Source organism: Rattus norvegicus, chromosome 10 (genome assembly GCF_021556685.1).
Source record: "Rattus norvegicus strain SHRSP/BbbUtx chromosome 10, alternate assembly SHRSP_T2T, whole genome shotgun sequence".
In the NCBI taxonomy this organism is placed as follows: domain Eukaryota; kingdom Metazoa; phylum Chordata; class Mammalia; order Rodentia; family Muridae; genus Rattus; species Rattus norvegicus.
In genome coordinates this window covers 62,677,927-62,701,322 of record NC_141543.1, presented here as the reverse complement: position 1 = coordinate 62,701,322, position 23,396 = coordinate 62,677,927, and the positions used below count along the sequence as shown (strand labels likewise).

General features: G+C 46.7%; 1 protein-coding gene across 29 annotated transcripts in view; it reads left to right on the top strand.

The window, feature by feature from the left end:
* Nucleotides 1–11,251, top strand: part of 4933427D14Rikl (RIKEN cDNA 4933427D14 gene like) — a 48,837-nt gene extending 37,586 nt beyond the window's left edge. For 13 of the 29 annotated variants that reach the window (XR_015630794.1, XR_015630792.1, XR_015630790.1 and 10 more), the window contains 3 exon segments: nt 5,473–5,593; nt 5,979–6,203; nt 9,545–11,088. Coding sequence is in view for 12 of the 29 variants with exons in the window: in NM_001427204.1 (NP_001414133.1) it covers nt 5,473–5,593; nt 5,979–6,203; nt 9,545–9,662 (464 nt within the window). In the remaining 17 variants the exon portion in view is untranslated. 29 annotated transcript variants of the gene reach the window in all.
* The last annotated feature ends 12,145 nt before the right edge of the window (nt 11,252–23,396 follow it).

The window sequence follows — 23,396 nt, the reverse complement described above, 5'->3', positions numbered from 1 at the left end:
ACATATAATGCAGATTAACTGTGTCATTTGAGGAGTTTTGACAAATGGATCCGTTTCTTACCCAAACTCCTGTCTAGATGTAGCACACAGCGTTGCTACGGAAATTTCCCCTATGTTCTTCCCAGTTGGTGCCCTAACTTTAGGTAACACTGCTTTTCAACCATGTTGAGTAATTCAGGGGTTTGAGTAAGTGCAATCTATTGCTGGGTAGATGTGTGCTTATCTAACTCTTTCAGTCAACATAGCATTTGATAGCCTGTTGTTACTGATTTCATGTTGCTACTGTAGCAAATGGAACCTTAGAACACTTCTCACCCACAAATTACTGAATTAGATCACAGATTTATTCTCCTATAGTTTGAGAGGTCATAAGGCTAAAAACGAGTCTCAAAAAGAAGTTGAGGTACTGGTGGGGTTCCTTCTGGAGGCGTCTGATAAGGATCTGTTCCTTCTAGTTCTTCCAGTTCCTGAGGCTACTCCATTTCCCAAACATGGCCTTGTTACTCAGTGTGTTCCCCCTGTAGTCAGGCCATCCTTTGTTTCGTTTGCCTGTTGTAAAGATAGTACAGTCACATACACAGAATACTCCCCGCCCATCTCAAGAGCTTAAAGGCCCTCCTGCAATGGAAGTTAACACAGTTTCCAGTTCCAGACTGTAAACATCTCAGGCTCCCTTCACCCTACTCGTCAGCCATCTCTCTGTCACTCTCTATTCCCCTCCCTCTTTCGTCCTGAGTAGTACTCCTTGGAGTGTTTGTACCACATCTGATTTGTATGTTTGCCAGTGAATCTGTATTTGTTTTTCTAGTTTAGGACTATTAAGAATAAATCTAAGGTGTTGGAGAGATAGGTCAGTGGTTAAGAGCGTCTGTTGCTCTTGCAGAGGATCTTGGAGTTCCCAACACCCACATGAGTGACAGTGAGCTGTAACTCCATCTCCTGGTGATCTAGATCCCTCTTCTTATCACTGTGGCAACAGGCACACCATATACATAAATACACGCAGGCAGACACTTATATAGAATAAAAATAGACCTACAAAGTTCTTTTTAAACTTAATTATGAATCTAAAAGCCAGCCTGGTGATCTGAAGCTGAGGCAGGAGGATCAAGAGTTCTATCCTGGGTAACTTATGAATTCCAAGCTAGCTTTGCTTACACACAGATCCTGTGTCAAATAAATCTGTTGTAAACAGATCAATTTGTAGTCTCTCTGTGGCCCGTCAGTTTCTGTTTCTCTTGGTTAACTATCTAAGAAGCAGACTTGCCAGGTCTTGTGCTCGGTGTGCCAAGCTTCCTGAGAACCCTCCTGACTGTTGCCTAGCGGCTGAGCCACGTCAGCCCTCCGCTCGTAGGTGCACTTGCCCCGGCAGCGTAAGTCTTGCACGTGTTCTTGTAATGAGTCTGGCAGGGGTAGTGGTTCCTCGTGCTATATCAGTTTTGTTTTCTTCCAATATTTTTAAGCTTTATTGTTATTTTTAATTATGTGTATGTGCCTACTGGGGTGGGAGGTTGGGGCATACAAAGGTATTGATTTTCCCCTACTGCTAGATCTTCAAATGGTTGGAAACTACCAGATGTGTTGGTAACTGAACTTGTGTTCTCTGCAAGAGTGCGTTATGCTCTTAACCACTGAGCCATCTCTTCAGGCCTTCAACTTCTCTTTCTTAATGAGTAGTGCTTCAAACCTTTTCAAGTGATTAATAATTAATGATGTGTAATTCTTAATGATATATCCAAAATAGTTTTCTGCTTTTTAATTGGACTGCCCTTTTATTTTTAATTATTATTATTAAAGATTATTATTGTGTTTTAGGCATAAATTCTTGTCAAATACATGTTTTGGGTCGGTTTGCTCTGTTTCTGGATTGTGTGTTGCAGTGCTGAGGCTCAGAGCCTTGCATGTTCTCAGTCCATGATGCACCTCTGAGCTGTCTTCACAGCACTCACTTTAACTGCCATATTCATGTGGTTGCTACTTTATCAGTTCCAGAACGTTTCTTTTCATACACCCCTCCCCCCAACACAACCTTTATATGTGTCAGGTTTACTTCCTCCACCACCACCCACTACCCCCACACCACCATTTGCTGGCAACCACCCCTCAGTGACCTTAAAGTTTCAATTCTGATAAGACCTCAAGCATCTTTGTATATGATATTTTATTTATTTATTTATTTATTTATTTATTTATTTATTTATTTATTTATTTTATTTATTTTGTGGCCCAGGGAAGCTTTGCCGGCCACTGAGGTAAAAGAACGCTGTTTTCTTCCAGGAGCTTTATGGTTGGTTGGTTGGTTGGTTTGATTTTTTTAGCTTTAATGTTTAGCCTTACAGTCCGTCTTAGATAACTGTGGTTTGAGGCAGAGGGTGCTGGATATTCACTCGTTCTTGTTCCATTTGGTAAAAGAGACTTGCTTTTCACTTTTACTTTTCAGAACTTAGACATTTACACTGTGGCTGCAGTTGCTAGGAGGCTAGTTGCTCGTAGGGAAGCATCAAAAATCTGTTTGATTCATGTTTGTCTTATTCATGAAGGAGTAGATGTAAGTGAGCATTGCCCTCACTGGGACGTAAATCCACTGTGTATTACACTTACCTGCAGATGTGAAGGAAGCCCTAGGGTGGGTGCTTGATGCCCGCTTCTATCATATGGAATGATTTCAAGATACAAATTTGGGTCATTGCTTTAGAAAAAGGATTCTCCATGTTAAATTTTGACAGAAATATGGACCATCTAACAACACTTGTGGATATTCGATAACACTGTGAACCCTGAGATTATGTTATTTACTGGGAAAAACCCTGTTTCTAGTTGTGGTGTGGCTCAACCCTTAGCACCTACTCCAATCCCTCTGGCTGGAATACAGACATGCCCTTAGTACACACCTTTAATCCCAAACAATGAAGGTAAAGTTAGTTTGTAGACGGAAGTGCCCATGTTTGAAAGTGATGTCTGATTGAGTGGCAGACAAAGTGACGAATCAGAGAACGGTTTGACAAAATAGGATGTGCCCAACTCTCACGAGAAGAGGGGGGAAAGGGAAGCTAGTTGAGGGGCAGTGCAGAGAAAAAGAAGGCATTTTTACCAGGACAATTGTGCAGAGACAGGTTGCAGAAAGAGAACAAGCTAGACACAGAAAGAGACAAAGAATGAGAAGGAGCAAGAAAGTTAGAATAGATTGACAGCTTGAGGCCAAGCAGAGCTATTCAAGAGAGGCCAAGAGAGAGAGAAGCCAGATTGAATCAGTCAGTGTGGAGAGGAGTTTGAACCGGAACAGCTGAGTTGAACCAGCCAGCCGGAGCTCAGAGAGAACTAACTATTCAGCAGTAAGTGTCAGAGGCTGGAAACATTCGAGGCCTAAATTAGACTGTAAGGACTGTGGAAGCTTCCACTTGAAACAGTAAGCCCCTGAGATGACAATTACATTAGGCAAATAAGAGATACTTTTACAGACTCTCATGTACTCTTTGTGTTTTCTGCAGTTTTCATGCATTTAGTTGTTACAGTGACAACCCTGGCTTTTAACGCATAGGCCAGTAATTGAATTGCTGTTCTGGGCCTGGCTCATGTGATCCTACCCATGCAGTACTTTTTCTTATGCAGGCTAAGCAGCCATAGAAATGCTGAGATCCAGTGTGCTTCCAGAGCCTTAAAGTACTGAACTTTACAACTTGAGGTGCCCAGTGGAGCTTCTACACAGATCCTAGAATCTAAACAACTACCGTACCTGAGACACTTCTGGTCCCGAGCCATTAGCAATACTCAGCTTTTATTATAGAGCTCTCTTTCTTTGACCAGTTCCTGCCTGTGAACACCTACAGCTAGTTCTAGCAGGCTACAGCTGTCTGTCAAGATGCCTTAACTTTCCCAGCTAAGCCCCAGGTTCACTGAGACCCAGAGAGTTTGTCAGTCAGTCATGCTGGCAACAGGCCCACTGTGCAAGGAGCCTTCTAATGATTGCATAGTCAGACAGTGGGTGTTTTAGCATTTCTTTTTGAACTGGAGTCAGGGGAAAGGGGCCTATTTTACTGATGGTTTGGCTATGGTTGCATACTTAAAGGGACTTAGTGTCTTTTCCTTTCAAGATGACAACCTTGAATTATTAGTTGCTATATAGGTCTCTATGTAGAGGCTACATTAACATTTAAGAGGACCTCTTTACAGTCTGGAGAGATTGCTTAGCAGCTAAGAGACCATACTATTCTTGCAAAGGACTGGAGTTTGATTCCCAGCATTTATATCAGGCAGCTCTCAACTGCCGATAAGTGCAGTTTCAGGGCAACCAGCGTCCTCTTCTAGCATTTACAGGAACTACACTCTAGTGCACATACCCACACAGAGACACACATAATTATTATTATTATTATTATTATTATTACTACTACTACTACTACTATTATTACTACTACTATTATTTTACAGAGGAACTCTTTAGAATACTAAAACTGAAGTGAGTATTGGATACTTGTAATTCCAGCATCATAAGACCAAAGCAGGAATCTGGGCACCATGCTTGCCGCCTCGGGTGCACTACAGAACCAAATTTACACTGGTCTTGGGGTTCTGTGGTGTCTAATCCATCCCTCTCACTTCTGTGAATAACTGGAAAGTGGTTGTACTCAGTATTGGTGGTGTTGTTCCAAAGGCTGCCCGCGGCAGTGCTTTTCCTGAAAGTGTGTGAACCTAAGCATGCGTGCGTGTGCCTCAGAAACAGTGTGGTACTAGGGCATCTTCACTTGAGTGACAGGTTCTGTTCTTCCACTTGAAACACATTTTTTTAAAGATTTATTTATTTTATTTATATGTGAGTACACTGTAGTTGGTCTTCATACACTTCAGGAGAGAGCATCCCATTACAGATGGTTGTGAGCCACCATATGGTTGCTGGGAATTGAACTCAGGACCTCTGGAAGAGCACTCAGTGCTCTTAACCGCTGAGCCATCTCTCCAGCCCTTGAAACACATTTAAAACTGGAAATCACCCACAACACAGGAGAGCTTGCAGGCCTGCAAGTTGTAGTTAATAAATTAGTGTTTTGACTCTCATGCAGAGTTTTTGCAGCAATGTCCAGCGACAAGTTAGATCAGCTAATAAAGTGTTCAAGTCTGAGTGACTTTATCCTTCTTCAGTAATCAAAGCATTTAAAGGTTCAAAAACAAACTTCGTGACTTCAGACTTCTTGACTGGCAGGTGGGTACCAGTAAAATGGTGTCGCATAGGACTTTGCGCGGACTGGGTAAGGAGTCTCATGTAAAACTGGGGAGCAGTTCTCTTTCCTGAAGACTTGACTCTGTGGGCTTTTTTTTTTTTTTTCCGTCTGTTTGAAGTCCCTCTGCACCACTTCTTGTGTCGTAATGTGTAAGGAAGATGCTTGTGACTTCCTCACAGCTCACTGACTACTACCACACTCATAAGGAGGACACAGTTTTTCTTGACAATAGTCATTTTATGCCTGTCCTTTCTAGACCAGAACACCCCAGCAGTAAGTGAAAGACCTTTGGCTTCCCATCCAATCAAGATCACCAAGACAGCAACTCGCAAGTGCCCTGAGGTGAACATCTTGTTAGAAAGGCCCTGCAGTGCCAAGTGAGTGGCAGGGATACTGCATAGTTTTGCTAGTTGGTGGCATTGGGTGTAGTTAAAGTCTGCAGTCCTTTATTTCTGATGTGACAAAAGTTGTTTTGAGCAAGGCCTTGTAAACTCTGTGATGGGTCAGTAAAACAGTGGTTCCATGGGGGGCATCAAACACTTGCATTGTAAGGAAGCCTCCAGCACTTGGCAGCCTTTAGCTGGCATATACAAGTTGTGCTGCTACTTAGTGTGAGTTTTATTTCATCTATGGAGAAAGAATCCTTGCAGTGTGAAGATTATTGTGGTACAGAGAGGAGTGGGCATGATGGTAGGATGCGGAGTTTTGTTTAGATAAACCATTTGCTTACATTTGAATGCCTTCTTCCTTCTGTATTCTCAGCTCACTGGATGAAAGTATGGGGACAGAGGAGGAATCAGAGAAAATGGAGGCCCCCCTTCCCTTCTTCAGAGAAGATCTGCATCAGAAAGAAGGCCAAACTCCCCTCTCAGTTCCACCAGGGATGCGGCACAGCATCGGTGATTACTGTAGCCGATATGAGCAGTTCCTACGGATCATTTCTCATGAGGCTATAGGCTCCTTCAACCCATGGCTAATAGCTGAAAGGTCAGTAAAATTTCTGTGTCTCTGTTTACAGGCCAAGGACCAAGTTTTAGACTTGAAGAGGAGCTGGAGAAAGGATCAGCCGAGGTCTTATTCTTTGCTTTAGGGTCTGAGGCTCCAGTGGCCGCTCATGGTGAACTGCTCTTCAGACGCAGGAGGCTATAAAAATATCATGATCTTTGCCACCTGGAGAAATGGAGTGACCTTCAGTCTCCTTGTCTCAGGCAGACTGTCAGGCTGAGCTCAGGGTGCCATAAAACACTGTAGACTGAGGGACTAAAAACAACAAGAATATCTTTTCACAGTCTGGAGGCTGGGAGTTATCTAAGATCGAAGTGTCTGGTGAGTGTCCTCTTCCTGGATGGCCGACAGCTGTCTTCCTACTCTGTCCTCTAGTGACAGAGGTCTTCTATCTCTTCCTCTTGGGGCACCATTCCCATCATGGAGATTCCACCCTTGTGACCTCATTTGAACTTCATTTCCTTCTAGGCTCAGTCCATCGCATTGGGAGTTAGGGTTTCAGTGAATGAACACAGATATTCCAGTTGGGGCTGATTTTTTGGATGCTGATGGTGAGAGTTGCTCAATCCCTAGATCGCACAGAATCTTAGACAGCACAGTCTTGCTGGTCAGAAAACAGCCATATGAAGTCACAACTGAGGCACACTGGCCTTGGCAAGCAGCTAGCTTCTGACTGCACTGCTCTTACAGCCTGCACCTTTAGGTCCCTCTGAGTACCACTTTAGTACAAAGTGCGAGGTGGCTTTCATCACTGAGCAAAGCAGTAGACCTCTTACATATTTTCTTAAGTTTTAAACACGCCTCTCATTTGGTATCTCTGAGCTTTTGCTATCCTGCATGGTTTCCTCTTAAGTTATTGGGACCATGGGCTGCCCCAGGCAAGATGGGCACTGAGAAAGATAACCCAGGACTTCAGGGGACCCAGATTCCAATGTGGGATGTCCAGAAAAATGGCAAAACCACTTCCAGAGACATTGCCAGTGAGCAAAGGTAGCAGCCGTCCAGACTGGAAGGGGAGGACAGAGGGCTTCAGGAGGGATGTTGCTTTGAGGCAGAGTGAAGAAAGGAAACCTGTCTTGCCACTTGCTGTGCGGAATGAATGAGAAGTGCCCTTGCGTGTCCCTCACAGCTGGGTGGAGAAGCAGTGGTGGGAATATAGAGAGTGAGGCAAACACAAGGACGACATCGTCACTTCTGCTTCCAGAAATGACACACGTGGTGATTTGGACCACCTCTCCCCTGAGAGTAACTGTTAATAGAAAGGCTGAATTAAAAATAAAATGCATACACTTGAAGGCATCACGATACTAAGTAGGTAATGAAGAACAAGTAGGTCAGGACCCTGGGGAAGAGAGCACAGCCCACAGTGTGGTGCTGAATGGTTTACTCTGGAGGAGAGCACTGCCACAGCCTCCTGAGGCCAGAAGACGGAGACTGGAACCAACAGTTAATAGCTAAGGCTAGTAGTGCCTTGCTGAAGTTTCTTCACTTTGGTGGTTATGGTGCTGTTATTGAACCCAGGCCCTTGTACACTCTGGGCCAGCCCTCTACTGCTAAACTACATCCCAGGCCTTGTTTCACTTCGAGTTGAAAGTTTGAAAGGTTGCATTCCCTGGGAGGTCAGGTGATCTGTGTATAAATGGGTCTTCATAGGGATTGCCACATCTTCTCAGTTGCTGAGGTGACTCTAGACTCTGTTGTTTCCCAGGCCCCATACGTAACAAACATATTTCCTCTGGAGGAAAATCATATCATCATAGGAGACTTACTTTAGTTCTGTAATGTTCATGAATGGTGTCTATTTTATAGCAAAAATAGCCAGGCAACAGAGAAACGAGAAACAACACTAACAGCACATCACAGCAGCTCCAAGAGTGAAACTGTTCACAGACTCAAACAGCCGCCTTGTGTGTAGAAATAAAAGACTCAACTTAGAATTGTGCCAGAGGACTGGGCACTAGTCAAAATCCAAACATACATCCATGGCACAAACAAACAAACAAACAAACAAACAAACAAACAAACAAAAAAACAAAAAAAACTACCATACTTTCTGAAATGAGGACTGTATCAGATAGACTTGATAGAAAATTAGATACAACAAAAGGGAAACCTGGAAGTTTGGAATATGGAACAGTGTGTGTGTGTGTGTGTGTGTGTGTGTGTGTGTGTGTGTGTGTGTGTGTGTGTGTGTGTTGCAGAAGGGCAAAATTAAAGATGAGAAGTAAAGATGGGGTGACTGGGAACATGGAAGCCCGAGCAGTGTGGTCTAATATATGTGAAGTTCTGCTTGGGAGAGGAAATCTTGTAAGAAAATGAATCTGAAACAATGTCCAGAGAGACAATGGCTATCATCTCCATAGTAACCAAGGCCACAAAGACAGAAGAAGCTCTACAAACCCCAAATGAGTCTGAAAATATCTCCATATGATTTATGTATTAGTTACAGACAGAAAACAGTGATTTATAAGGAAGAAGCCTGGCAGGCATCGCCACATCTGAATGGCCAAAATCAGCAGTCAACATTAAAGGGACAAGCACTGAGGGGACACAGATCTCCCCTCCTGCATCTGTTCCAGAACTATGCAGCTGACATGATTATAAGAGAATACTAAACAACCCAGGACCTGAGGACAATGGGAGGAAAATGCTTCACTCTCCAAAAAATGTTACAGTCATGAAAGAGAAAGTGAGGAACATATTTTAAAGGAAAGAGGTCTAAAGAGACATGACAGCTAAATAGCCTGGATTGGATCCTGGATTCTAAAACGTTTTAAGGGCCTTATTTGGATGGCTGGCAAGGTTTGAAAAAAGTCTGTACGTAAGCTTAGATAATGGTTTATGGTACTGTTACGACAGTTGTCTACATGGTGTCTTTTCTAGGACACACTGAAGTTCTTGAGGGTGTCCAGGTCTTCAACATACTCTCTAACAGTTCAAATAAAAGAGGCTGTGTGCTGTGTAGACACACATGTTTATGTAGAGGCATCTGGGCTATGGAGGTCCTTGCTCTTTCCCGTAGAGAAAGCATGTCTCTGAGCTGGGGCTGGGCTCTGGCCTGGCCATTCATTTCTAGTCAGCTCTAATATCAGCCATCTCAAGGGTGGTGGCCATTTTGTCTGTTTTGATGCTCTTGCAGGGCTTGGGGGTCTTAATATCTGGGAGAGCCATGCCCCTCACTTTTTCTTCTCCAGAAGTATCTTTGCTCCTATGGACTTCTGGGTCTCCACACAATTTCTGAGCTGATTGCCTAGGTTTTCATGAATACTGAACAGCTCTGTGTTTGGCTGCCCACGCCTTCAGCTGTGTCCTTTGTCTTCCAGCTTTTCAGATGAGCTGGTAGATGAAGCGCTGGGGGCCGTGGCTGCAGAACTGCAGGATGTGTGTGAAGACTATGCAGAAGCTGTGTTCACTTCAGAGTTCTTAGAGGCCGCTGCGTGAGAGCTGTCCAGGCAGGGCCCTCAGATCACTGCCAGAGGAACAGCACCACCCGCTGTCAGCCCATGGGGGAATCTTGGTCCTTGGCTGCCCACTGAGGGGAATACCACGGAGGTCACCCTCTCCTTGTCTTAGTAGTGCTTCTGGGAGCTATAGAAAGGTGGGCTGCATTTATTAGTGCCTGAGGAGCATGAGACAGAATGGTACAACATTTTCAAAATGTATAATTTTCCTACTGAAATGCTGTGTTCATTCCTCTGACTCAGTTGGAGATGAAAATGTTTTGAAAGGTAATGGACAGACTTCACACCAGGGTTCTAGCCTCTGTTAAACCCATGGGGGCAGAGGGATCAGTGCTAACCCAAGTGCAGTTACTATCTGGTCCCAGCACCTGGCTCCTGTTAGTAAGTGTGCTCCTCACATTGTCACTGGTGGTGTCTCCACTAGGTGACAAGCTACGTGGAATGCAGAGTGGTGGTGCCACCCAGCCTCTGCTCAGCAGCAGTGGAAGTGGGGAGCCCAGCACACGGGCACACAGAACACACAGGCTCAAGCACACCTTTCTCGGTGCCTCACTTCCTAGGGAGTTTTACATTCTCAGTTTCTCAGAGTCATTTATTGCTGTTTTGACACATGCTAGTATAAGAAGCATTTCTCTGAATGCAGAAGTTTGAAGACAGGAGAGGGCAGACCTTCCCCATGCCAGCTCACTGTCCCAGAGGGCAGAGGCTTCTCTGCACCACAGAGCATCCCATCTGGAGGAGGGAGACAAGTAGATGACTTGAAGACTTCTGGACTCTTCGGAGAACCAAAGATGCCCATGTGGGGGTTGGGGATTTAGCTCAGTGGTAGAGCTAGCAAGCGCAAGGCCCTGGGTTCGGTCCCCAGCTCCGAAAAAAAGAAAAGAAAAAAAAAAAAAAAAGATGCCCATGTGGCCTTTTGAAGACTCTTAGGTCCTGGTGCCAGTGTTTTTAGGAACTCTGAATTGAGAAAAAGAAAAGGGATGTGCATAATAATAAAATAAGGCAACTGCCTGAAAAAGTTTGCCTGGATCAGAGCTTGCCTCAGTTATTTATGTGAGGCTTGGTGAAAGGAGTGTAAGAAGCAAAGGTGATACCCAAGAACTAATGTGACTCTGGCTACCACAGATGCTTCGACATGGCCTCCTGGGATTATTTCTAAGGTACCAGAAGTTCAAGTGATGATATAAGCTTTTTGGCCACAAAAATTGATTTTTGTTTAATATCTTCTGTTTTAATATTATATAACTTCAGAAAGGACATCAAGGGATCCATAGGTCTTCAATCTGGAGACTTAAATGTGTACATGTGAACCAATAGAAGCACTTGTCGTTGGTAGGTAGTCATTTGTTATGGCCGTTTTTACTGTGCTGATTTAAAAAAATAAACTCAGTATTTTAAATTGTGAACATGTCTATTTGAAGTAATTTACATCTCCTTTTCCCACAGGCAATGTGAAATGGGATTTACAGGAACCACTGGGAATACTTTTGTATTTGATATGAACATAGTAGACTATTTACCACCTCGGAGAAAAATAAATGCTAATAAACCTAACATTTATTGAGCACATACTAGAGTGTTGTACTAAAAGTTCTCTGCATAGCTTAATGCAGGCGCACTCTGTGTGAGACAGATACCATCACACCCCCATTGATAGATGAGAGCAGGAAGGGGGAATTTGGGCAAACTAGCCTGTGTTCATGAGATATGCCATGCTCATGGAGTCACTTTCCCATGTGCTCCTGCCTCTCCTTGTCCCCACTTAGTGTCCCAGACACTGCTTCTGGAGCAGTGCCTTTGCAGAGTGCTTCCTGCTGCAGCCTGTCCTTGCCAGTCTGCACCGGCCTCCTCTACCAGGTGACCCCCTCTAGCTCAGGCGGGTGAGCCTCATCTCTCCCTCGTGTCCAGGGTCTGCTTCATAGCCCAGACTTGGAGCCACAGTGAGACGGAAATGAGCCGCAAGAATTTAGAATTTGGAAATGAGAATTAAATCTTCTGACTCTGTAAATGTTCCTGCATACAGTCTTGCAGCCAGACCACTAGAATGTTAGCTGCGTGAACTAAGGCTAAGCACTGTGAGTCATTCTCTAACTCCCTTCAGCTTTCGCCTGACTGGTTCACAGCCTGTTTTACTTGAGTGTGTTTGTGTGGCATGAGCTCCCTCCAGTTAGTTGAGGTGCCTGAGTGCTCTTTAGTGCTCCCTTTCATCATAGGCTGACTTTCACTGCCCAGCCAGACTGTCTCTTCCTGTTTACTCCTTGGCTATGTTAGATTTGAGGGCAGGGATTCTGCCTAGCACTTTGTTGCTCTGCAGGTATATTTGAATTAATGTATAGGGGTTGGATCACATTCAGTACAGTCCACAGATACATGGTGACCTTGTGTGACCCTGGCAGATGGCCATCTAAGGAGTGTGCACATTGGCCCCTGAGGTCCACTGCCATTGGCTTCCAACTCATTGTAGAAAACTTGTCTCCCTCGGCTTAGACTGGGGAACGGTGGCTAGGGAGATGTCTGTCCCAACTGCTCCTGAGCCTCAGTCAGGTTCCTCCTGTTGATGGGATGTGGGGCAGGCCCAGGGCTAGAGAACTGACAGAAGAGTGAATGGGGGCAGGGTGGGGCATTCTCCTTAGTGTGATCGCCATTCTTGCACCAGGGTGGGTGATGAAAGGTCTTACCTTCTTCCCACTAAGTCCAAGTCCCTGTCTCCCTAAACTGGGGAACTTCAGGAGAGTAGAAAGAAGCAATGCTGGGCTGGAGGGATGGCTCAGTGGTTGAGAGCACCGACTGCTCTTCCAGAGGTCCTGAGTTCAATTCCCAGTGACCACATGGTGGTTCACAGCCATCTGTAATGGGATCTGATGCCCTCTTCTGGTGTGTCTGAGGACAGCTCAGTGTACATGTATGTGTGTGTATATATATATGTATATATATATATGTATATATATATATATATATATATATATACACACATATATATAATCTTAAAAAAAAATCAAGGCTAGGAGGGGACACAGTGGCCACAGGCTGACAGGTGGAAAACAGTGAAGCAGAACCACATCAGGAAGCTTTTCCTTGCTACTTCATAACTGTGATTTTGCTACTGTTATGAATACTTGTTTTCTGATGGTCTTCTGGGAGTCAGAGACCCTGCTTCTGGGGGTTACCTCTAAGCAAGCCTCTACTTCTTTGGGCCCATACAAAACAGAGGAAGGCAGTAATCTAGCTGTGTGTCCTCATCAGTACTGACTTCCTGTGGGGTCTCAGTTGGGGCTAGAGCTGTTTCTGGTCAGTTTCAACATGGGCGTGTACTTCAGTAGCCAAGAGTGGGGGGCTGGGTTACATGGACTCCTGTTAACCCTGCTGTGTGTTTACTCTGGGTTCTTAGTAAGGGCCCCTCCCTTGCTAACTCCTGTGAGACTTCTCCTTTCATGGGAACTCGGTGCCGAGTCCCCTCTCTAGCCTGCCGGGCCTCTGTTCCTATACCATAGGCACCATTGTGCTCACACCAGTCCACCTAGGGCCCCATGTGTATCTTCAGTCCAGCTAGACCTTGTCATACCCTATTAATTGTGCCCTTTCCACTGCCCTTCTTAGAATGCTGAACATGCTCGGTCTCTCTGGCTGACTCCCCTCCAGCTCCCCCTCCCAATCAGGGTCTCATGTATCCCCAACCAAGAAAAGCCCTCTTTTCAGTGGCTCCTGACCTTACTGCAGCTCCCTCCCAGGGCACCTGTGCCCAGGCCTTGAAGATCCAGCCTCTCCCCATAGAATCATTCATTCCCCTGGCCCTGGGTCTTACAGCTTTGGTCTCTTCCTTTCCCTTTCCAATACCTTAAAGTCATCTGTGGAGACCCTTCAAAGGCCTACCCTGTGGTTTCTGAAGCACCTTTGCAGCACAGCTGTAAGGCCCCATGGCTGTTCTGGGGGCAGGGCTGAGAGGCTGGCTGCACACCTCCACCTTTTATGCCCTGACAGTCCTCTCGAACAACATTCCTGCTCGCCTGGCCTGTGGGCCCTTTGCCTTCTACCCTGCCCCTCCTGCTCTTCTCTTTGGGTCTCTTACCTACACTTGCCAGATGCCCTCCCCTATCTCTGCCCTAGTCCTGCCTCCTTCCCCAGCCCAGAACTGTTTCTTTCCCAAGCATCCAGCCCACCCCCACGAATCCTCTCCTCCAACTTCCTTTGTCTTGGTGAGGTCTCCTATGACTCTTCCACTCGTGTAGGTCACTGAGCCTGTACTGCTAAGCCCCCTGTATGTTCCTGCCCCAGCTGGGGTGGGGCCTTCAGTATCTTTAGTCTGCCTTTCAGTGCGAGAGAGTCCATGGGCATAGAAGAATTCTAAGGAGCTTCTAGCTCAGGAATCTTGTGTTCTGTGGGCAGGAGTACTTAAGTCCTGGCTCTTTGGGCTCTGCCATCCATCAAACTTCAACCTCAGGTTCACCAAGTCTAAGCTGTATTTGACCTAGAAAAGCCAAGCAAACACTGCTTACTTGGGCACACACAGAAAGCAGAGACTGGGGACTATGGAGACTGGGCCAACTATCAGAATGTTTGCAGAATTCTGTAGGACCCTCAAGATATCTCAGGAGAGCTCCAGCTTCAAGATACTCTGAGATCAAAGGGTTTCAGTCATCTCAGATACCTAATGGAGTTATCCTGAAAGCAAGAGAACCTGTGTGTATACCTGGATTAACCACCCACCTCCTTGTCTTAAAACCCCATTGCTTTAAAATTCTTAAACACCTTTAAATAGATGCTGCTCTCTCTCCTGTAAAACAGCCCCTTTATGTACAAGCAGTAGTTCAGGTGGTACATAATGGATATCTCCATGAAAACGGGGATCAGCCTCTGGCCCTAAGTTTTTGATAATTATTATGTAGATTTTTGACAGAACCTGTTAGGAGGGAGCCTTGGCATGCCTGAGAAGCTGGGCTCTGGAATGTTGTCCTGGCCTCTCACATTGTTTTTCCTGCTCACTGTCCTGTGTGGATCCTTGCCATGTCCTTCCATCTGGACACCTGACAGTGATTGTCCAACTTTGCCTTCTACTGCCCTGGGCAGCACATCTGGGGTCTGTGTAGCTGTCCTGCTGTCCTGTCTCAGACCCACAGCCTTGACTAAGGCCTCACAGGCACCAGAACTTTCTAAACTGGATCACAGCTTTAAGCAGTAAATGCAGTATCAGTCCCATTTTACAGGAGGAGAAATTAAAGGTTATGGTAGAGGAACTTGATTAGGGCCATCTAGACAGAGGGACAGATCCAGAACTACCAGTCTTCCTCCTTCACCTCCAGATCCAGTGTCGTTCTGTTGCCTGGATACCAGAGTTCAGGAAGGGCACTTCAGTATGGGAGGTTTTGGGGGACAAAGAATTTCCAGCCAGACTTGGTACTGACTACTCTGGTTGGGAAATCTTCAGCTCTCTTGGCTTCAGTTTCATCTGTAGAATGGATCAATAATGATCCGTAATCTCCACATCAGTGCCAGTGTGAAGGAAGTGGTAGAGTTATAGCACCTAGGCCCCGGGTGATGGAGAGACTTGATTGTCACGTCTCTTATGGAGGCCAGCTTCCAGCAGGATCCAGCTAAAAGGAGGTAGGGGCAGTGGAGGCAGATTAGAATGGACTGGAAGAAAAACGGTGCCAGGAGCTGGACCAGAACATGGACTCTGGCAGGCTGCATCAACAAGAGGGGATAGATGGCCTCCACTCGCTCTTGACCATGCTCAGAACCAACCATGGCAGCCACACAGGAGGACCACAGCAACTACTCAATCCCACTAGAAATGAAGACTACACTTGGAGTTGACAGCTAAGAGTCAGTGGGCAACAAACTCGTTTAGCATGCTTCAATCCTCAGCACAGGGGAGCTGGAGGCAGGAGATCAGAAGTTCATGCGCCCACATGGGGCCACGTGGGCACAAACAGCCTATTTACCATGACAGCAGAAGGCCTTCCTCTTTCCAAGATGGCTCCTGGGCTACCTCACTGGCATTGGCCACTTCCAGTAACAAGACATATTTGCATGTAATCCCTCTGCTCTGATTGGTCAGGTCAGAGACACCTGTCAGAGAATGGCTTACCGTCATCTCAATAGTATGGATTGTGCCAGGCAGTGGTGGTGTATACCTTTAATCCAAGCACAAGGAAGGCAGAGATAGGTGGATCTCTGTGAGTTTGAGGCCAGCCTGAGCTACAGAGAGTGTTCCAGGACAGCCAGGGCTACCCAAAGAAACCCAAACCCTGTCTCAGAAAAAAAAAAAAAAGATTAAAAATGATGCTGGAGAGATGGCTCAGTGGTTAAGGACACTGACTGCTCTTCCAGAGGTCCTGGGTTCAAATCCCAGCAACCACATGGCAGCTCACAACTGTCTGTAACTCCTATTCCAGGGGATATGAACCCCCAACACAGACATACATGTGGTCAAAACACCAGTGTAAAAACAAACAAACAAACAAACAAACAAACAAACAAACAACAACTAAATATGGATTGCACCTGGGGGGAAACGGAAACCCTGTTCTCTGAGATAGAAGGAATTGATGTTGGCCAAGCAAAAACAGCCAGTTAACATTAAAGAAGCACACTAGCTTCCTGGTAGAGGTTGTAAAACCGGCACTTGGCACACCAAGGACCCGAGGTTCAGTTCCCAACATAGAAGCAAAACAAACACACCATTGTTTTCAGATGAGGTAGTAACAAACTGCCACTTTCACTGATGTTAAAGTTCACTGTGTATATAGAAACACAAAAGCAGGCAGAATGAAAACAGAGCTGAGGCAAAGGGGAGAAAAGGAGGGATGCATTTCTACGGAGTGAGGACAGCGGTTGGAGTAGTCTTCCTGGAGAAGGCAGCATTTGACGTCGGGGCTCGCAGGAAGGTCGACACGGATATGGACACAGAACATTGTTCAGACAGCATGGGTGCTGGAGGGCTTCCGGAGCGAGACCCCTTCACACCAGGAGAGCTGCATGGCCTGAGGATGCTGTCTGGGTATTATTAGGTGCAGCGATGGTCTCAGCCTTATTCATTTTTTCCCTTCTGGCAAGGAATTTCATCCAACTTCTAGAAGATGCCCTTGAGCCAGTAGGCAGCTTCCTCCGCCCCTAGTCCCTCCCTTCCCTTGAAAGCATGGTTTGCCCTAGATTGCCCTCCAGCTCTCTAATCTTTAGTCTGTGTCTAAATGGGGGAGTCTATGGGAGCCCCAGGCCCTTGCCAAGTGCTCCATCTGCGTTAATCAGTCCCTGTGAAACCAAACCCGGCTCACACTCCAGCCTCACAGTAAACGCGGAAAGAGTCTGCAGGCTGTTACAGTGAATGGGAAAACGGGTTGAGAACAATGGGAACTGTGGAAAGTCGTTGAAGAGGGGCGGATACTGAAGGCTGAATGGCCACGTCAGGGGCAGGTCAGGCTTGCCAGGAGTTTCCCCACAAGCCCCTGCAGGCATGTCCCGTTAATTCTTCGGCTTGTGCATCTGCTCTGTGTGATGGAGGAGTCTTGGCAAGTCTATGACTTGCCCAATCTCCTCCCAGTCCTCCAGACTCTGTCACCCAGTTAGAAAGCTCTTTGGCTAGCGTTTGCTTTCAGAAATTCCAAGCATATGTGCTACCAAAAACACTTGGATCCACCTGGATGGCCAGGTTTTTGTGTGAATGGTTCAGGGCTTCAAGACCTGAGCTATCTCTGTCAATGTGTCAGGTCCTCCTTCCATTCTGAGCTGGGGCCCAATACCCAAAAGGGAGTGATTCTGTCTTGTCTTATGACCTCTGTGTGACATAGGCCACGTGAGCCTGGGAGATAGGTTGCTGGCCAGAGAGTTTCCCCAAAAGCTTTTAATTAACTGGTACATGTTCACAGCTGTAGTCAGGAGCAAGTCCCAGATTCCCCATGCAGACTAAAGGGACTATATCCATCTGAACAAAGGGATTGAAGCAGGGGTTAATGCTAATCTGAAATGTCAAGATTCCTTAAAACCTGATCAAGCCTGAGGTGGATCAACACCTGTAATCCCAGCTACATAGGGAGGCTAAGACATAAGGAGCACAGGGCAAGGAGACTCAGGCAACACTGAGGTCATAGCCAGTCTGGACAACTCAGAGAGACTCTGTCTCAGAAGTAAGGGGGATGAGGTAGACCTCAGCAGTAACAAGAGCCATTACCTATACATGTGTATTAGTCAGGTTCTCTAGAGGTGCAGGACTTACGGAACGTCCCTATGTATTAAGGGAATTTATTGTGGTGACTTACAGGCTGTAGTCCAACTAACCCAACAATGGGCAGCTGTGAATGGAAAGTCCAAGAACCTAGTAGTTGCTCAGTCCCACGAGGCTGGTTGCTTCAGCTGGGCTTCTGGACTGGCTAGAATCCTGAAGAAGTAGGTTCCAACAGATGTGCTGGCAAGTAAGTGCAAGCAGGTCTGGAGAAGAGTAAATCTTCCTTCTTCCAATGTCCTTATGTGTAGTCCTCCTGTAGAAGGAACAGCACAGGTTAAAGGTGTGTGCCACCACACCTGGATTTGCTCTGTCCCAGGCTGGTCTTGAACTCAGAGATCTGCCTGCCTCAGTCTCTTGGGATTAAAGGTGTGTACTACCTTGCCTGGGCCTGAATTTTCATGGCTACTACTATTCGTCAAGATCTGGGTCAATATGTGTCCTCCCATGTCATGATCTGGGTCAGAAGCCTCTGTCTTCCAGCCTCAGGATCTGGATCACAGGTGAGCCCTCCATTTCTGGACTGTAGTTCATTCCAGATGTAGTCAAGTTGACAACCAGGAATAGCCATCACAACATGCAAAGCCCTGGTTGGATGGCAATGTTGAAAAACAGACAAAAATGCATAAACAATGTGAATGCACATGTGTTCCTTTATATATACATATACAAGTCTATGTGGCCTTGCATGCACATATACATGTACACAAAACATGTCCCCTTTTAGGACCCAGGATCCCTAGGTCCAAATACGCCAAGCCCCAGGTTGTGCACCCAAGAAGCAATGATCCAAGTCCTGGCCCCACATCTCCAACAGTCTGAAGTTATTTGTGCATGTCCTGTGCACCTATCCTACCCAGAGGCAGAGGGAAAGTGACGATTCTCTTGTCTGCACATGAGAACAAAAGTCCCAGAGTGGGGCAGGATTCCCGGGAAGTCAGAGAAAGTGGTGTGTGTGTGTGTGTGTGTGTGTGTGTGTGTGTGTGTGTGTGTGTGAAGACCTCCAGCCTTCTTCCCAGCTTGTGGTTGGTTCCTTTGCCTCACAAATGTTTCTTCTGACTGGTTAGCTATTGCTTACTCTCCATGCACAAAACCAAAACCACTTCATGCCCACACCCCAGGAATTTATAGTGCTTTCACTAACAGGAGAGCAGGGCGGGGAAGGGGGAAGGGAAAGGAAAAATCTACTTCCCAGTTGAGGTCCACAGGATCTTAGCGGAAGGCTTATGATTAAGTTCTACTTCACACAGCTTGACTCTGAAAATCCTAGATGCTTTTATTCCCCAAAGAGGAACTGTTACAATGCCCTATATTAAAAACTTCACACCTTGGAGCGACTGCAACATGATATCCAAAGTCCCTTTGCTGGTCCGGCTAGGGTGACAGGTGCTAGACACTGGAGACCTAGACCACTTGGCAGCAGTTTCCTGGAGATGCACTAGACTCCTTCCTGCAGAGGGCGCTGCTGAGTGCCTACTGCAGGCTCAGAGTACCTGGCTCAACTCACATGACCTGCTACAAGGCAGGGGCAGCTGTGTTTCCTGAAGCTTTCTGCAACCTTTATCTTGGCAGGGCTTGGGAAATCGTTGGGTCTACACAGTGAACCTCCGCACAGTGTCTTCTGTTTGGAATTTATGGTGCTAGCCCCCATCACAGTTTGAATGGTCATAGTGGTACTCCTTCTCCCTCTTTATAGCTCCCACATTTCCAGGTCCCCATCCTGTGGGTACTCATCCAGTCTAGCACTGACCAACCAGGCCTGGCCTGAATGAGCAATGCGAAAATGATGTTGCTTTCTGAGCCACGGGCTTTTGGATGCTTTCACTGGTCTGGTGTGGTGAGGAGAGGTGCTCTCTGGCCAACATCTTCCTTCAGAGAAAAGATGGCTGCAATGTTCGTAGCTCCTGGCCCTCTCAAGCTGCCTCAGTCCCTACTTTCTAAGCCAGTCTTTGGGACTTCCTTTTACTCTCTGTGAGACCCTGGCAGCTCCTTTGGACTCCTGGGGGCCTGAGAGTTTACCTGCCAATAGGGGGCACACATGTCATCTGACCACCTATGACTGCCACAAGCCAGGCAGCCTGGGCACTAGTACACACACGAGGCTTCTCCTGGCAGCAGGAGCTGGAAAATAAACTTCTTGGGGATAGAGAGGGAAGAAAGGAGGGAGGGAGAGATGACACAAACAGACAGACATAGACAGAAACATCAGAAATATCAACATCAGCTAGGGCTGGCTCCTACAGATTCATGGGAAGGTGTGAGCTAGGATCTTCTTCTCTCAGTTACTATGGCATCACTACTGCCCTAATCGAGGGTGCATGTTCGTATGTGTGCATGTTCGTATGCCTGTATGCATACAGGTATGTATGTGTGTGTTCATGGAGGCCAGCGAGGTTAATGTCAGGTTAATCTCAATTGAGGAGAAGCTTCCTCAATTGTTTCTCTGCTATGTGTGTTATATACATGTATATTTACACGTGTGGGGTGCACATACTTGTGCATGGGGAGGACTAAGGCGAACTTTTGGTATCTTCCCCAACCACTCTCCCTCTTATATATTGAGACTCTTAATTGAACACAGAGCTCTCTGATTCAGCTAGGCTGGCTCACTCAGAGGGTCCCGTTTTTGCCTCTCACATGCTGGGATTATAGACAGTCCTGTAACACCCTACTTGGGTGCTGAGAATCTGAAGACTAGTCCTCACGTTCTCACAGCCAGAACTTTCCCTGCTGAGCAATCTTCTCAGTGTCCCCCACCCCCCAACCCACCCTACCCCAGCCCTGCCAGGAGCTCATCAATTCAGCTATGCTAGTTGGCCAGCTGCACTGAACTTCCCCTCTCTGCCTGCTCAGTGCTGCTGTGCATCGATGAAGCTGAGGACTAGAACCCGGGTCCCCATGCACTTTACTGGCAGAGCTGACTCCCCAGCCTCAGCCTTGTATCGGTTTCAGTCACTTAATACTCAGCTTGCTCAACCATGGTGCTGGGCACACTGGGCTGAGGTAAGCTACTGTGGGCAGAGTTGGGCTATCTGACCAGTCAGCTCCCTCATCAGTGTGAAGCAGGCCTCCCTGCCTGCCTTCGAGTCAATCACCAGGTGCTGAGCCTCCCCTCTCTGGGTCCCTCGTAAATCCTGTGACAAAAACCTGAAGAGCCCGTGAGCACTTTCCTTTTAGCCTTGCTTCCTGCCCTAAGAGACAGATCTATATAAAACGACCTGCAGGGATTTCTAGAACCACGTTTTTATTCCCCAGCAGCCTTTCTGGGCCAAGACGCTTCCTTGATGGGCTATGATCCTTCAGCCTGCAGTTTAATTGGCACCTGCTTGGCGAAACGTCTCCCACTGCCTGCAGAGCGGCTGGGAAAGGGGTGTTCCATTTCCGTGATACCAGAAGTCCCTGGGGTATCCTTTGCCTCGGCATGTAATCTAGTATATCTTTAATAAGTGGAGTCAATTCACTTTCAAAACCCTTGTAAAATTCAGCCTTTTAGTCATTCTGACCAGAAGCATTCAAATTGCAATATGAATAGATAGCCCTGCAGCCCGGGAGATCTGCCTGGGAGACCAACTTGGCAGTTGCATTGAGAGCCCTGGGAGGCCTCTGCCCAGACAAAGGCACTCACATCTGTGCTCCAGAGAATCCTGCTGACTCAGAGCCTCTACCTGCCAGGGCACCTCCCCGGGGGATTTAGAAAACCGCAGGATTGTACCGGAGCTGCCAAGGTTCTGAGAACCCTGTGGGACCAGTGGGCTGGCAGCAAGCACAGGCAGAGAAGCACACAGATGCAGCGGGCTGGTGAACAGCCCGGGCTGCAGCAGAATTGGTGGCAGAGCCCTGGCTTCTTGGCTTTCTGTAGTGTGTGTGTGTGCACGCTTGAGTGCGTGTGTCTGTGTAGGTATGTCACAGGTGTAGAGATCAGAGGGCAACTTTCCATTTCGTATTTTGAGGACTGAACTCGGGTTCGTGTAAGCTGCAAACGTGTTTCTGTGCTGAGCCATCTCAGTAGTCCGCTGTCCTCTGTCTTCTCTTCTGTGTTAAAAGGAAAGGAAACATTGGAAGCTTTGGGTTTGCTTTCTTGCTTTGACACTTAGCACAAGCTCTGGGGTATCCGGAAAGATGTCGAACCTCTCTGAGTGTTGATTTTCTTATCTCTAAAATGAGCATGGTCCGAATGCCTATCTCACTTCTTGTTATAAAAATTAAAAGAGGTAACAGCACTCCTAAAACATGATCTCTTTACCCACAGACACCTGTTACTCTTACTGTTTTTATTACATAAAAATGTGTTGTTACAGTAGACTGTAAAGCAAACACAGCCAAGAGCATCCCAGCTGGCAGAGTCAGGGAAGCGGGACAGTCTCCGCGCAGGTGAAGGGATTTCTTCCCCCACAAGCTTTTGTGCTCTCTCTCTCCTCTATCTCCACACACCAGACCAGGGCTCTGCCACATACCCCACACCCAGCCTAAAGTTCATGCTTGGTTTTGCCTTAGTTTTACCCAGAGTCAGAATCTTAGGAATCTCAAGCTGGCCTTGAACTTAACAGGTAGTGGACGACGACCTTGAACTTTCAATCCTCCTGCCTCCACCTGTGGATTCATACCCGGGGCCTTCACACATGCTAGCCAAGCACTCTGCCAGCGATTTCCATTTGTGCATTTGTGGAGGGAGAGAATCAACTCCGGAAACTTGTCTTCTGACCTCCACACGTTGATCATAGCACGAAAGCGTGTACATGTTCACATACTCTAACTAAAACTGTATTAAAAGTAGAAGCAAGAGACAGACGGTAAAGTAAGAGGTATCCCTATAAGATGTCTTTTTTCTTTCTTTGTTTTTGTTTTTTGGGGTTGTTATTTTTTTTTTTTTTTTTTGAGACAGGGTCTCACTGTACAGTGCTGGTTGGCCTGGAACCCTCTGACTCTGCAGAGCTGGGGTTAAAGGCCTGTGCCACCATGTCCCACTGTCTGTGTACTGTCTTAAGGCTTGGCTGTATAGTGTCTCTGCATGCATATATATGGGGAAAGCTTTTCAAGTTAGACTAGAAAACATGCACACTTCAGAGAGGCTCCTCAGGATGTGGACGGGGATTTGGAGGTAAGTAAAAGAGGGTGCCCAGACAAGTTGGAGGTGCCAGGCTGCCTGAGAGCACAATAGACCCCATTCTACCCAACCATGCTCATCGTGGGCAAAAACAAAATGGCTGACAGTTCGCTGGGCCTCCATAGTTCCCTGGGCTCTTCCACTCTTTGTGCCCCTGTCCTTGACAAGAACAGGAAGAGCTAGACACAATGGAGGGACCCAGAGCAGCAGCTCCAGAGAGGCAAGCCTTACCTGAGGCAGGTGGACCAGAGCCACAGGATGTGTAGATAGCATAATACACGCTGATAACGCCCTATCGGCTACACAATCTATCTGATAGTGAATTCCACCCTGGCCGATGGTGCCGTATTAGTAAGCACCTCCCCCTCACCATTTATGAATTGTCTCGTCAGTAC